Below are 15,235 nucleotides of genomic sequence, written 5' to 3' on the forward strand. Positions count from 1 at the left end.
TTTGTATTCAAGGGTGAAAAGAAAGTGAAAAGAAAACCCACAAACTGGCAGAAAATTTTATAAATCATATAATTGATAAAGGGCTTTTATCTAGAATGTATTAAAATATTCTTACCACCCAATAGCAAAAAGACAACATAAAACGGCAAAGGATCTGAACAGACATTTCTCCAAAGAAGATACACAAAAGACGAACAGAACATCAAAAGGTGTCCAGGGGTCATTAGCCATTGGGGAAATGCATATCAAAACCATAACCGGAGCCTATTTCACACCCATTAAGATAGCTGAAATAAAATTAAAAAAAAGAATGACACTTAGCAAGTGCTGGTGAAGATGTGGAGAAATTGGAACCTTCATACACTATGGGTGGGGATGGAAAATGGTGCTGGTCCTTTGAAAAACAACTTGGCAGTTCCTCAAAAAGTTAAGTAGTTACCATGTGATTGAGCTATTCCACACCTAGGTAGGTACCCCAAAGCAATGAAAACATACATCCACACATAAATGTTCATAGCAGCATTATTCATAATAGACAAAAACAGAAACTACCCAAATATCCATCAACTGAATATTTGAGCAAAACGTGGTCTATCCTTATGATGAAATATTATTTGGCAATAAAAAGGAATGAAGCACTGATATATGCTACCACGTGAATGTACCTTGAAAATAGTAAGCTAAGGGAAAGAAGCCAGAAATGAAAGACCACATATTGTATGTCCCCGTTGGCATGAGATGTCCAGAACAGGCAAATCTATGTAGAAAGTTCACAGTGATTGTCTAGGGCAGACAGGGGGTGGGGAGTGAGGGTTGGGGAGACATGGAGACTGCTAATGGGTTTGGGAGATTCTTGTGGGGCCGATGACGTGTCTAAAATTGATTGTGGCAATGGTTGTGCAACTCTGAAAATACTGTACACTTTAAACCGGTAAATTGTATGGTATGTGAATTATATCTCAATAAAACTGTTGCCAAAAAGCCCTGGTACATAAATATACAAAATATCTCTGTAGAAGGTATTTAAACACATGCTTATAGAATGGTACTGTGGTCAAAAGCGTGGCTGGCATCAGACCTGCCTGTGGGTGCCTCATTTTTATCATATGTGAAATGGGCATAACAATACCCATCTCCCCTACTGAATAGAGGTCCTCTGAAGATTCAAATGAAATCAAATATATATGGCATTTATCACAGGGGTTAGCATACAGTAAGTATGCTATCATGTTTATTAGCTAACACACATAATAACAAAAAAGGAAAAGCAACATGTCTAAAAGTGAGGAGACTAAGAAAACTGAAATATGCTACACAATGGAACCTAGATGTTTCATTAAAATAACAGCTATATGGGGACTGTGTAGATACAGAAAAGTGTGCTCTACATGCAATTCTAACAAGAAAACAGCAAAAAACAGTGGGTCCAAAATGGAGCTATGGAAAAATGAGGTATGTATGACAAAGAATGAGATAATTTCATAAATGAATCATGTGTCATAAAAAAAGGATTCTCAGTTTTTTTATTTTCTGCTGCACTGTCGTAGATATCCTGAAGATGGTAACAGTAATTAGAAGTAAAACGAGTCACGTTACATCAGAAGGAGGAGGTTCAGATACCCAGAGGTTCTCCAGAACTATCTAATAACTGATGCGCACAAGGGCCTCAGGCCCTCCAGGATCTTGAAGAAGCTTCTGAGTCGTCTGTGATTCACTTCTGATCCACGCTGCTCTGGGACCAGAGAACCCGCTCAGATTGAATCCTATGCACTCTAATGTGCAGTCCTTCTCCTCCTGGCTTGTCTTGTGTGCCCCAACGGCCAAAAATGGGGACATTAGTGCACTTGTATTCCCTGGGCATCTTTTGATTTTTTTCCCTTGCCTCTGGGTGTTGTGCCAAGTTTGGCTTCACCAGAGGACAGATTAAGGAAGAACTATAACCAGTTTCAAGTTCTGCTCCTGAGTGAGCTGAGGTGGCAGGGAGCCCCATTCTAAGAGAAAAGGGCACTCTGCTCCTTTAGATGCTGTGGCCCGGAACGCTGCAAGCTCCTTGGAGACCCAAGCCAGACGCTCATCTAAAGCAATGGGGCTTATTCATAGGCACGCAGCAAGGCCTCCTAAAATGTTTCCAAAGAAAAATGCACATAAAAGATGTCTAAAAATATACCTGGAGGAAGAAAACTCTTGTTGTCACGAGTAGTACCAAAGGGTGACTCACGTGTGTCCACCGTCTCCTGAATTGGGATGAAGCCAACAGGCAGAGTGTCCTTGATGTCAATGAGCTTCATATCCACTAACACGTTCCCTAAATGACTCTTGGGAAGAGAGAAAAGAGATACAGACTATTAATCTGAACACCCCCATGGTGGGTTTGCCAGTGAGACTTCAAAATGCATATTGAACACAATGACTCATGCGGCTTTAAGACAGCAGGTTAATTAGAGTAGGTGCCACTTAATGTTTCTCAGCCATTACACAGGGACTTGGGTGGCCCCAGGGAACCTCAAATCCACTCGTTCAGATGTGGCCTCGGTTAGCTAGAGAAGCGACCCAGAGCCGTTTGAGACATGACCCAGCAGAGGGCAGCTGTGCACACACGTCGCAGGACCGGCTGCCACTCATCGCAGAGCATTAGCCCGTGAGACCAGCAGGCTTTAGGTGGTCACTGAAGAAAGGCAGCTGCATCTGAACCCAACAGAGAACCAATCACACACCTAAGTGATCGCCAGTCTGCATATCAACACACATTTTTGTTGCTAGATACCTTGTGTAAAATCCCAAGAATCATAAACTGACATAGAGTCAGGAGCTCTGCTGCCTCACTATTACACATCTTCTAAAATGACATGCACCAGGGTCTCTTAAAGTTTCTATTTTGTGGTAGTACATGGGGTCTATGGTGCGCAGTTTCCTTAATCAGTGCAAAAATATTTTCCGAAGACAGCACACACCATTCTGTAACTGCAAAAGTGAATTCTCTGCAAACAAAATGGCATGTACAACCCATATTTCAGGTTGAACATCAAAATGTTCAGTGCCGATACTGTTTCTGAAAGCCAGTCAGGGAATCTTTGCCATCTAGACTCTATGCCCTATTCACTCTTGGCACTCTCTGTTTTCCTTCATATGAACTTAGAGTGGCATGTTTGTGAGGTTATGTGTCTAATATCTGCCTCCCCACCAGTGTTTATGAACCATGAGGACCAAAACCATCTGTTACTACAGCAAATCCAAGCCTACTGTAGCTCTTTGCACACAGTAGGTGCTCAATAATTATTTGCTGAATAACTTAATGTTTTTTGGACCATTTTCAACTGGGTGGGCCATCCAGAGTGAGAAAATAAATTGGATATTCTTAGATGATAAATCTAAAGACTATCAATAAAAACATTAAAAGTATATTTAGTAAATACATTACAACCCCAAAACACAAATGAAATAAATATTTCCAATTTAACTACAAAGGCCAAAGTGGTAAGTGTAAACTATGACCAGTATTTCCTATGGCACTGTTGTCACAAAACCATTTCTTCCTCTCATAGCTCTCATGTCAGCCAACAGTTTTATATTATCACATCTCAGGTAGCTAGGTCTCAGGAAAATAACGCACGGTGCCAGGCAGCTAGCAGAGAGCGGAGCCCTCACTGACGCAGAATAAATCTCTGACCACACAGGAAAGGTTTGAACCGTTAACCCAACTCACAAACATCAGCTGCTTCCAGAATTACTTGATCTAATCGATCATAATTTTTTTTCATGGCAGTTGCTTTTCCATGTCATCACTGCTTTCTGCATTGAGAAATTAACCATCGGGTATGTCCTCCTGCCCCAAAGATGGATGGGCATTCATCAATATCCTTCTCAAATGTCTTCTCCTTGACAAGTTGGGTTTTATAGAAGTCAACTGCAACCCACTTAGCGACCTCAGCCCCCCACACTCTACAAATGTCCCTGATCATAACACCAGAACATCGGTGGCGCGGCCATTAAAACCAGCATCAAACCCTCCCGTGCATACAAAAAGGGAGGCTGCACTGTCTGCGCTTCCCGCAGTCCAAGTGTGGTCCCTCCGCACGCGGGGCTGCCGTGGCACCCGGTTTAATACAGTGGTAGGTCTGCGACACCATTAATTTTGCTTGTTCCTCTCCCCTCCCCCATCTCGTGCTCTCTTTCATTTCCTCCTCATAAATATGAAGAACGTATTCCCAATCCTTGTTGAGCAAATGATTCATGCCAAAAGCCCAATATGCACTGACTCAGGGTATTTATATTGTCTCTGGTAGCCAGTATTTGCTAGTATACTGTAATTATTTTTGACAACCTTGCATTTAAGGTAGCCACAGATAACCAACTTAATATTCAAATGTTCATAAATCCTTCTGTTTAATATCCTCCCTACCTAATCTATGCACATTATTATTACAGGTAATGCAGAAAGTGCAGGGCATGAAAAGTACAATTAATCTCGATCCTTCCCCAGGAAGCAAAGTCACTCCAAAGCCAGGTTTTTGTATTAATAGCATTATGGGGGAACAGGATTTTAGGATCCAAAGGAGTCTCCCCAAACTCCTACACTGGGAGTCTCAAGTCGCCTAATTAAGAGTCTGTCCAGTCTTGAGAGCCCACATCCCTTCTCTACAGCTGTAAAAAACGGTGCCTTGCAAAGTCTTGGCTCTGCCAGCAGGGCCAGGACAGAGGGGCTGAAACGCATTAACATATGCCTCATTCCTACTCTGCCCCTGGGCTGACAAGTGGGCCCCTGCCACCCCCAAGAAACGGATCCCTTTGGATCTCACTATAGGACCCATTCATTCATTTTCTGAAAACAAGACTCACCTATTTCCTAAGCTGATTCCAAAGAGGCAGAAGTTTCTTCTGCTGCCCCATCCTCATCTCATACCTTCATCATCCCCAGCCCACCTCGCTCGGCCCTCACAGAGAAAGACATGCACAGTAGGCACTTAATGTTCATTTCTTTTAGTGTTCAACAAATGTTGGCTAAATCAATGCATTTTCTGTAATACTCTTACCAATGACACCCCAAATAAGCCCTGGTGACTCCTGTCTATCGTTTTTAAACTTGTCACTGTCCCCCTCAAGGGACAAGGGGCTCTTCTGACCTAAAGTGTCAATACCCCACAGCCTCCAGGGGGAAATGCAATGAAAATAGAAATAAAATATGATCAAAGAGATTGTGGCTGTCCTCTGAAGCCACACTTTTGAACTGAAGCCTCTTTAGTCAGGAAAGGGAAGGCTCAGTAGGTGCCAGTAGCACCATGAGCACAGCAAGGGTGCGGACACGACTTGTCCAGATGCTCAGGAGTGCGGCCTGACAGCCCTGAGCCACAGTGAACATGACGGCTTTCTGAGAAAGTGGCGACCAGTAGTCAGAATGAATATAAATGTATTATATTTTTTTTAAATGTAAGTAGTTTCAAAAAAGCGTTAAGGTGCGCTCCAGGGACAAAGGGGGAAGAGAGCGCACAGTGTGAATGCAGGTGCAAGGAGCAGGCCGCCCGAACTTCATGGCCCATGTCTGCGCAGGCACCAGCCTTCAGACCGCTCCTCCGTGCCTCTCAGGCTGCACAATGAGCCTGAGGGACCTGCTCAGCTCATTACAGGCTCAGCTGCCACCTTTCTGCCTGTATGAGAAAGATTTCCAGTGTTTAGTGCCAGGATGGTACCCTACTCCATCAGAACTCTGTACTTTTTACCAAGCATACATTACTTTTCGTAATTAAAGTACTAATTTCTCCCCCAGTCCTGAATGTGTCAGGAATAATTTTCCTAACAAACACTTATCAACAAACAAACAGGAATGGCTGATGGAAGACAGTGCAGGCAAGAGAATTGTTTGTTGATACCCAGAAAACGTGGAAGAGACACAGGGACCCCGTAAGGGGCCATGGGCGCTGGGGGTATGAGGTAGGGAGAAAGACTGTTCCACTTACCCTTCCACACTTCTGAATGAGGATGCCTGAAGTTGTTCTTTCTTTAACCATGAACATATATTACTGTCATAATAACATTTAGAAAAATAAAGCAATAAAAATTTTCCAAAAATTTTTTTCACATTAGAAATAGACAATAACATTTAGGCCAAAAATAAAATGTCACCCCTGAAAATGGAAATCTGACTGCATGCTATTTGGGGCTAGGGAAGATAGGGCACCGTGGCCAAGCACGGAAACTCTTTGTTCTCAGGAAAGCTCATACTCCCAGAGGCTGTCAGAGGACAGAGGAGGCATGTTTGCAGTGTGCCTAGGACAGACCTCACACACAGCAGATACAAAAGTGATTTCCCTTTTTTCTAAGCTACTTACTAAAGCATTTTATTGGGAGAACCATGGTAGATATCCTTAAAATTTCCTAATTTATGAGCCCAGGTATTAACAACAGTATCCTAAAAGAACTCTGTATGTGTGGGGGATGCCTATCTGCAGAAGCAGTGAAATGCCATATGTCATACAGAGACTCAGAGAGAAAGTCAGTCATTTGGGGAACAAGGCGATGTCTGTGGAAAGGGGTGATCATGTGGCATCCTTCTAGCTATGTTTCCATTTGCTGGTTAGCTTTAAATCTAGCTTCACGGGCAAATTCTCGAAGCCATACAACCCTGTGATTTGTTACTTGGGGGCAAGGTAGGCAAATGAGAGCTGTGAGAGAAATTTCCTGGCTTCCTTTTGAGAATGCATTTTAATGGAATTCACTGTACACTTGGGTATGTGGTTAATAATACTGATAATAAATGAAACACAGTGCTAGCTGCTGATTCTACCCAGTTCACTAAAACTACAGATTAGTATGGTAATGAAAATAAACCACAACAGAAAAATGAGGGAATTTCCAACAGGAATGTAAATGACTTGTGCTCACTCAGCAAACATGAAGCGCGACTGGACTTACATTTTCTTTGGAAAATGATCTTGTGAAACACAGGTATCTGGTAACCTTGGATTTAAATAAGCCGTCTTTCCAGAGGTCAGCATCCACGCCATCTGCTGTCTGTGCCACCTGCACCAAAGAGACCGAGAAGAGGACCACAGGTAAGGCAGGATGGAGCTGAGGTGTGTGTGAGCAGCTTCTTCATACCTGTGCCAATTAACACTGGCCCGAACTCTCATGGCATCTCATTAGTTCATTTCACCAGGCACTGGGAAGAGACTTTCCAAAAGGGGAAAAGGGAGAGTGTGAAAAATACAACTTCTAAAAATACGGTCCCTGGGGAAGCCATTGATTAAAGACACCCTGACAAAAATGGTTCTAATGAGAAAAGAGCAACTTTCGTTGTAATGGACCAAGAAGGGACCGGGTAAGTCAGCATATTAAGTCGCTCATTACCACTTACTCGGGAGGCAGTACTGGGTGCAGAAGCAAGTCCAAGGGGTGTGAAATGCCACCTGAGAGGGGCACTGCCCGCGGTGCGGCTGACACGGCCTCCTGCTCCAGGGCTCTGGGGCTGGCCAGGAGCTCCAGTCAGTGGGGCTCAACTGGGGGCTGGGGGGGCAGGTGTCAGGAAAATTAGCTCCTTACTGCGTCTTCTCAGTGCAAACTCTGCAAGTAGTTTATTCATGGTCAGAAATGGTATCTTGATAGAAAAATAGAAAAGATTTTGTTCCTTGTTTACAGTCTTCCTAAGCAGCAATTTTCTCCTATACAGCTGTGGAAATTTCCCCCTAGGAAGCATTCTAGGATGAAGCCAGCCTTGATTTGAGTCTTGAAGGAAGCGTGACCTGGACTGGGGTCAGGGGTGGGTGTGAGGATCCAGGCTCTGGGGAGAGTTTACATTGAGGTTGGCAGAAGAAGAGACAAGGCCAGTCTGGGTGGACTCTTCCCACTGCTCAACTGGTGGACTGCCGGGCTCAGCCTCACCCACAGCCTAACGGGGCAACACCACCAGCCTCGAGGCTGAGTACCAGTCACCCTCGTGCACCTTGCGTGGGCCCTGCCGGCGGAAAGACAGAGGGCGCGGTGCCCGTCTGCGGATGTGCCGGCAGCCGTCTCCGCGCTGCGCTCCCTGTGGCCGCCGCTGGTTCTTCTGAGCTTCAGACTTCAGGATGAGGTCCTTGATCTGACCAGCTCCTGACCACTCTGACAAACTGCGGAGCGCGCCTCTGTGTTCTCTGCACAGAATGGGCCTTGATGCAGCCCATCCCGTGTGCATGCCACGCAGGACGCCCACAGCCTCTGACTGTCTTGCCTGGGGTGGGTGGGGGGCAGGGGCCCCTGCCTTGGGACATTCCCAGAGCCCCCACAGCTCCGTCCTCCAAGGCTGCCTCAGAAAGGACCTATGGCCAACTGGCAAAAGAAAAATGCTTTCTTTTCAAACCAAACAATTGTAAATTAGCAAATGCAACAAAGGGACAGGAAATTCCTCTTGCTAAATGTGCAAGTACGTTTGACCTGCAATCTGGAGCATGGCTGTGGGGATAATTTTGGGAACTGCTCACTCCAAGTATGTCACCTCCACAGAAAGAAACCTGACGCAATGGGGTGGAGCTTCACGGTACTTTTCCCATAATGGTCATGCATAGCGCTTCTTGGAAAACATGAGATAGGAGGCTCTGGTTCCAACTGTCCACCACCACGAATCCCTTTTGTTCATGTTCCCGTTTTCATGTTTCCCGTTTTCATGGAAAACATGGATTCCATGTTTTCAAAGATCTTTGTTTCCTAAACTGTACTTTTACTGTATTTCCTTAATTCTAGAATGTATTTTGGAATCACCATGGATTTGAAAAACACCCTTTTAGGAAAAATAGAAATAATATCCTATCAAAACACACAAGTCTATTTTCAGATGTGCCCCAGTTTCAGAACCATTAAAGTGTGAAAATAAAAGGTGCCATAGGAACAGGGAAATAAGGGAAGCTATAGGGGTTTCCATAATATCTTTGATACATTTTTTTAAAGCAGTCTGCGGAATACTCAGTCTGTGGAGACACTGGCCTGGGCGTCAGCAGAGAGTGGTGCCTGTGACCTCCCACCAGGAAAGGAGGGGACCCAGAAGGGCTCCCTGGGTATCTGGAAATCCCACTGCACGGTGGTGTGGACCCTGAATCAAGGCTGCCGCTTCCAGGGTTAGGAAATGATTCCCTCTTCCCACACATTGCTGGAATTTCCCTTTTTCTGAGCGAGAAGACACTTTGATACGGTTAAGAGGCCAGAGCAAGAATGAAAGGGAAAACGTCTGCACTGGGCCCGCCCCTGCTCACAGGCTCCCTCCACAGTCCTGGCAGCTACAGGCCTCCAACCCGGGCTCAGAAGCAGTAAACCAGACAACCAAGGCCCAGCTTTGCCCTGAGGCCACAGCTCATTGCAATGAAGTAAAAATATGTAATGACTTCCAACCCCAGCCACGGGTGGGGGTGGTGAGGAGAGAGGAGAGAGGAGGGGATGTGGGGGACAGAATGCAAACACATGGCCTGGGCCATGCTGGACCCTCACAGGGGGTAAACTGGAGCAAGGAGTGAAGGCCCCCAAGTCCTGGCTCACCAGGAGAACTAGAGAGCGGGCCCCGGGGGCACAGGCACGGCACTCCCAGCCGTGCCCTTCCTGTAACAATGAGACGGACCCAGAAGCTTCTTTCCAATCCAGTCACATAATGGGGCATCTTCTACTAACCTAAATTCTTCTTGTCCAAAGTTAGATAAGCTAACTACCTATAAGATAAATTACTTGTAAGGCAGGCAGCTAGCTGCATGATGTGCAGAAGTTCACATCTGAACTCTGACCCTGTGGGCTCAGCAGTCAGCCTCACAGTCCCAGCCAGGATGTGACAGGCTCAGGGAAGGTGGGCTGCGGGCTGCAGGAAGAAGGGCTCTAAGTGCAGCATGAAATTGACAGGCAGGCCTGAACTTGACAAGGCCCCTCCTCCTGGGGGCACCCAGGTTAGAAAAGGTGATGTGCATGCAAAGGTAAATCAAGGCTCCCCCAGGAAGCACCCACAAAGCCAGTGCTAACATGTCCCAACTTAAAATGAGGACCTCTGGTCTGATGTCGAACCAAGTATTTTAAATGATGTTAGGCTAGATAAGGATTCAAAAAGCCTTAAACTGTCACATCAGGGCTCAGCTCCAATGTCTGGTCCTCTGGGATTCCTTCTCCATCCCTGGGACTAGATCTGGTGTTCAAGCACAAATTATATACTTGGGCGATTAACACTTACCTGTCCCCTACTATCCTGCCACTGGACTATCCGCTCCCCAAGGACAAGGACGATGCCTGCTCTGATGGCCATTTATCCACTGAGCTAAGCACAGTGCCTGATATATGTGGACCCAATCAAAACTTCCTGAAGGAATAAATGAATCAGCCATTCAACCAGGTGCAATGTGTGAAAAACCACACACCTTGTTAGCTACCTGTGTAAGGTAATACGAATCTTTTTAAAATGAAATTTTTAGGATTTAATCCCTTGAGCTGAGTATACCCCCTTCAAAACCACCACTCTGTGAGGACATATACCTATTTCAATAATGAGGCCACTAATTCTTCTGATTTTCTTGTTTGTACCCTGCTTCATTCCCTAAATGACTAGAGTTTGTCGGGGCTGCTGCAGGCAGTGCCCCCAGTGCCCGTGGCAGGGCTTCCCACGCGCACACACACTCACTCCCACGTGCACTCTTCTCTCACACACCCTCCCTCTCTTGCCAGCACTTCCCTGGGTACAGGAGTGGCCCCGGAGGGGTGGTAGGTGGGTAGTGACAGACTGAATACATGGTTTGTCTCTCTTCTCTGCCAATATCCTTCTAACATGACAATCACGCAGAGAAAGCATGAATCCACTTAAGGAGCACCAGAGGGGGACAGCATAAGAGAGATGCTGGCAAATGCCTGGAGATGTGGGAAGTGGAAGGCACAGATCTAGCAGCCCAGCTTGTGCAGGGGGGTGGGGGGCGAGGGTGTGTGGGTTGACATCTCAGGGCCTGGAGGGGCTAATGATTTACCCTTCAGGGTGCTGGGCCAGAGCCACTAGATACCACAGGGAGGAGGGTGGAGGGTGTGGAGGTGGGTGGGTGCAAGTCTAGGGCTGGACAGGAATAAGGTCTGTAAACAAAGTGGTTAGGCTCCCAGACCCCACCCCATTTCAGGTGCATTTTCTGCAGAAATGGAACCAGGAAAGCTCACCAGCACAGTGGGGAAGAAGAAGGCAGGCTCCAGAGTGAACCCTGCACATGAGCGGGGACCCCGCCCCTGCCACCGCCAGGCTCACCTTCCTTCCTGTTTCTGGCACCTCCACAGCCAGGTGTACCCCTCGGTGCTGGATCCTGCGGGATTTGTCTCTGGAGAAACTCAAGTGCTGGCGAGCAGGCGGCACACAGACTCTGGGGTTCCCTGCCGCAAAGCCACGTCCCTCCATGTCACCCTGCCGTGCAGCCCATGCGCCCCCACCCACAGAACTCCGGTCCCAGAGGCAGCACCTTGCTCTCAAATACAAACCGACAATAACGGACTCCCAGTCCGTGGGGAAAGTCTCAAACACAGAAGACGGGGCCCAGATGCGAAAGGGGAGGCCTCGAAGGCGACACGGATACTATGAGGAGACCACGAGAGCAAAGGAACAAACCTACAGTTCGTCTCCTCAGAGGCTGGGTGCACATCCTGCAACCACCAAAGAAAGGAATTCTGTGAGGAAAATTTTAAAAAGGAGCAACTTCAGAATATAAATAGCCTAGAAATAAAAACGCTGTAGCTAAAAAATAAATTTAAAAAAATTTTTTAATTGGAAAATTGAGGAACTATTCCAGAAAGTAAAACAGAAAGATGAGATAAAATATGGGAAAGAAAAACTAAGAAAACTGAAGGATCAGTACAACATCCAACTAAAGAAATTTCCAGGAGTAGAAATGAAAAATGGAGGAGAAGGTGAGCTTCCACATCTGAGAGGCCCTGTGCTCGGCATGGTGGATGAATGAGTCGCACCCCAAAGCCCACGACAAAGAATCCTGCCAAATTTGGGGTAAAGAAACCAAAGAGAAACCCGAAGTCACATACAAAGGGATGGGAACCCAAAGGCCTCAGACTTCTCAATAGTAGCCTTGGAAATGAAAAGACAATGTCTTCAAAATTCTAGGAATTCTGGAATCCTCCCCCTAAATCAATGGTTAATTAAGTGGAGGGTAGAATAAAGAGCCTTGCAGATGTGCAAGGACTTAAAAACCCACTGGCCCTTTCTTAGCATCCTCCTGGAGGATGCCCGGGCAACATAGGATTCAATCAACGAAGAGGAGGCCCTGCGCTCGGAAAACACCCTCCCCCAGGCCTGCAGACAGCGATGCACTGGGCCTGGACAGGGGACAAGAGAGGGCCGCGGGCGCCCCTCTGAGGGAGGGGGGGCATGGCACTGGCAGTGTGTGGAACTGTACTTGAGAATGGGAAGAATGATGGATGGGCACGTGACACATGTACTGGAGCATTCAGAACAATTAAAACGTGGGGATAGAGCTGTTTGGAAACAAAATATATTCATTTACTTAAAAATTAAAAAGAAAAATATACTAATTTACTTAAAAATTTAAAAGAAAAATGTTTTAATTCCACCATAAAAATCAAGAGATACCTAGACAATTAAGCAAATGAAAGAAACAGCCAATGACTAATTCCAAGGAAATGGAAAGGTAAGCGAAAAGTAAATCTACTCCAAGTACGTTACTTGATTCAGTAATTGGGTAATGCTGGCCTGCTCGCTGGCACTTGAGTTTCTCCAGAGACATATCCCTCGAGGTCCAGCATTTAGGGGATACACCTGGCTGTATTCAGCGGTACCCAATGTGTACCTTATCATTATATGTAACTGCTGACCACTAACTTACCAAAAATTGTGATCCTGCCTGATAGGGGGAAGTTGTAAGAGAACTTAATGTGAGGACAGATAAGACAAGGAATAAGCAGTATAATCAAACTACTGAGAAGTACGGAGATAAAGTACCAGCAGTGAAAAACTGAAAGAGTTAGAAGCCACTTGCCCCTGGGGGGGGAGCAGAAGCAGGGAGACAGGCAAGGGGGCTGCTTTATTTTCCAATGCCCTTTAGCACTCTGATTTTTTTCAACTCTGTGAGCATCATTTTGTCAAAAGAAAAGCAAATTTTCATCTTAAGAAAATCAGAAAACTGGGAAAATGCCTCCTGGAAGACAGTATGGGACTGTATTACTCCTTTTAGAGAAACTGCTACCACCACCATCATCAGGGTGCTCCTAGAGGCCAAGGTGACCTCCGTCCCTGCGGAGGGGGGAGGACACCGCACTATGAGGACATAAGCACAGAGTAAACAGGAAAAGTCTGAATGAGCTGAGAAAGAGAAAGCATCTTTGGTTCATTCGAGGGCCAGCACCCCGCTGGGGATCTCAATGACACGAATGGTGGACTTGTACTCCGAGCAGCACCACCACTGCAGGTGACCCTCCTCTGCCGTCTGCCCTGGCGCATTCTCCACTTACCATGAGAACACCTGCAGCCGGCACTCACCGGAACGTTCCATGTGCCAGGACCTGCCCTGTGCATTGTACGCCCCTAAGCCATTAGCATAGCGCCCTGAACACAGCAACCCTGAGAGTTAATCTGAGTAATATCAGTGACTATCTGATTTTGCAGGTGAGGAAACTGAGGAACAAAAGGATCTTGGTTAAATAAATTATGGTCTGCCTATGCAATGGAGCATGTATTCATTAAGTGGGGAAAAAAATCTTCTTACCAAAAAGCACATGAGAGAATATGTATCCACACAGCTCTTATAAGGCAACAGGGAAAAGACAAACATGCCAATCAAAAACTGGGCTATGGCCATCAACCAGCAGTTCACAGAAACAACATAAATGGCTAATGAACATGAAAGAGTGTCTAACTGTTAAATTCAAATGACAACAAGATGCCACCTTTCTTTATCAAACTAAGAAAGATACCTTTAAAGGGATTATGGATATGAAATAGTGCTGGAGAGGTGGGGGCCTACCAACCGCTGTTGCAGCGAGTGTAAAGGGGCACCACCTTAGAGTGATTTGGTGTTGCACATCAGGTGCCTTGGAAATACATATGCCCTGTGACCAAGGAATTCCACTTCTGGGCAGAGAGTCCAAGGAAATGGTCAGTTTTGTGCACAATAGTGCAACCGTCACTGGTTTATTCATACTGAGAGCTGAACAAGACAGACTTGGTCACCGACCCCACAGGGGTCTCCTTCTTGATGGGAAAGACACACAATAACCACATCAACAAACTAATAGGTAAGATAATTTTGGAGAGTAGTTACTGCCTTGCATAAAATAAAACAGGGTGATGGGGACAGTGACTGGGTCACTTTAGGTGGGGTGACCAGGGAATTGCTCTGAGGAGGTCCTTCAGGGATGACGCCTGGATGACAAGAAGAAACCGTTATGCGAGAGCTGGAGGCTGAGGTGTGTGGGGCGGGGGAGCAGATGCTACGGAGGCGAAGCTGGAAACGAGGCTGCGGGCTTAGAGGACAGAAGGAGGCTCTGAGACAGAAGAGGGGTGGGACGGGGCCCAGATAGGGCCCAGCGTCTGCAGGCAAGTGGCGGATGGCATGTTTCTATGATAAGAGAGTACTCATCTAGTGGAAGCCTCGGCAGCCCCTTTAAACAACTCTGAGAACACATATTTACTAACAGAAAGGTCAGGTCTTTGCCCTCAACATTTGTAAGCTACAAAATGGTTTACATGGTACAATCTCATATTTTTTTCTTAAAAATTATCTATATGGAAAAGGATCTAGATAAATATAAAGCAAAGCATTAACCACTGCTTGGTTCTGCTGCGTTGAGATTATGGCTATTTTTTAAAATTATTTATTTATTCACTCATTCATTCATTTTTACTGAGGTATAACTGACAAACAACATTATAGTAGTTTCAGGTATATAACATAATGATTCAGTATTTGAATATATTGTGAAATGATCACAATAAGTCTAGTTAATATCTGTCACCATACAGAGTTACAGAATTCTTTTTTCTTGTGACAGGAACTTTTAAAATATACTCTTTTAGCAAATACCAAATACACAATAGAGTAGTATTAACTATAGTTGCCATTCTGTATGTTACATTCCCATCACTTATTTATTTTATAACTGGAAGTTTGTAACTTTTGACTCTATAGAGCTTTTATAATAAGAAAAACAACAATTTAAAAGACTTCATTTGATGGGGATAACAACTGCTGGATCTAAACTGGAGAAATACTTTGTACATCAGCCACCCAACTAAGCCACCTGGAGA

General features: G+C 45.6%; 1 protein-coding gene across 7 annotated transcripts in view; it reads right to left on the minus strand.

Annotated features, from left to right (window-relative positions):
* The window catches only part of MVB12B (multivesicular body subunit 12B), a 179,032-nt gene that overhangs the window by 112,986 nt on the left and 50,811 nt on the right, over positions 1-15,235 (minus strand). For all 7 annotated transcript variants that reach the window (XR_005058470.2, XM_073224464.1, XM_037008152.2 and 4 more), the window contains 2 exons: positions 6,907-7,014; positions 2,219-2,315 (listed from right to left, as the gene is read on the minus strand). Coding sequence is in view for 6 of the 7 variants with exons in the window: in XM_073224464.1 (XP_073080565.1) it covers positions 2,219-2,315; positions 6,907-7,014 (205 nt within the window). In the remaining variant the exon portion in view is untranslated. The remainder of the gene's footprint in view (positions 1-2,218; positions 2,316-6,906; positions 7,015-15,235) is intronic.

The sequence above is a fragment of the Manis javanica genome, chromosome 2 (genome assembly GCF_040802235.1).
Source record: "Manis javanica isolate MJ-LG chromosome 2, MJ_LKY, whole genome shotgun sequence".
Taxonomy (NCBI): domain Eukaryota; kingdom Metazoa; phylum Chordata; class Mammalia; order Pholidota; family Manidae; genus Manis; species Manis javanica.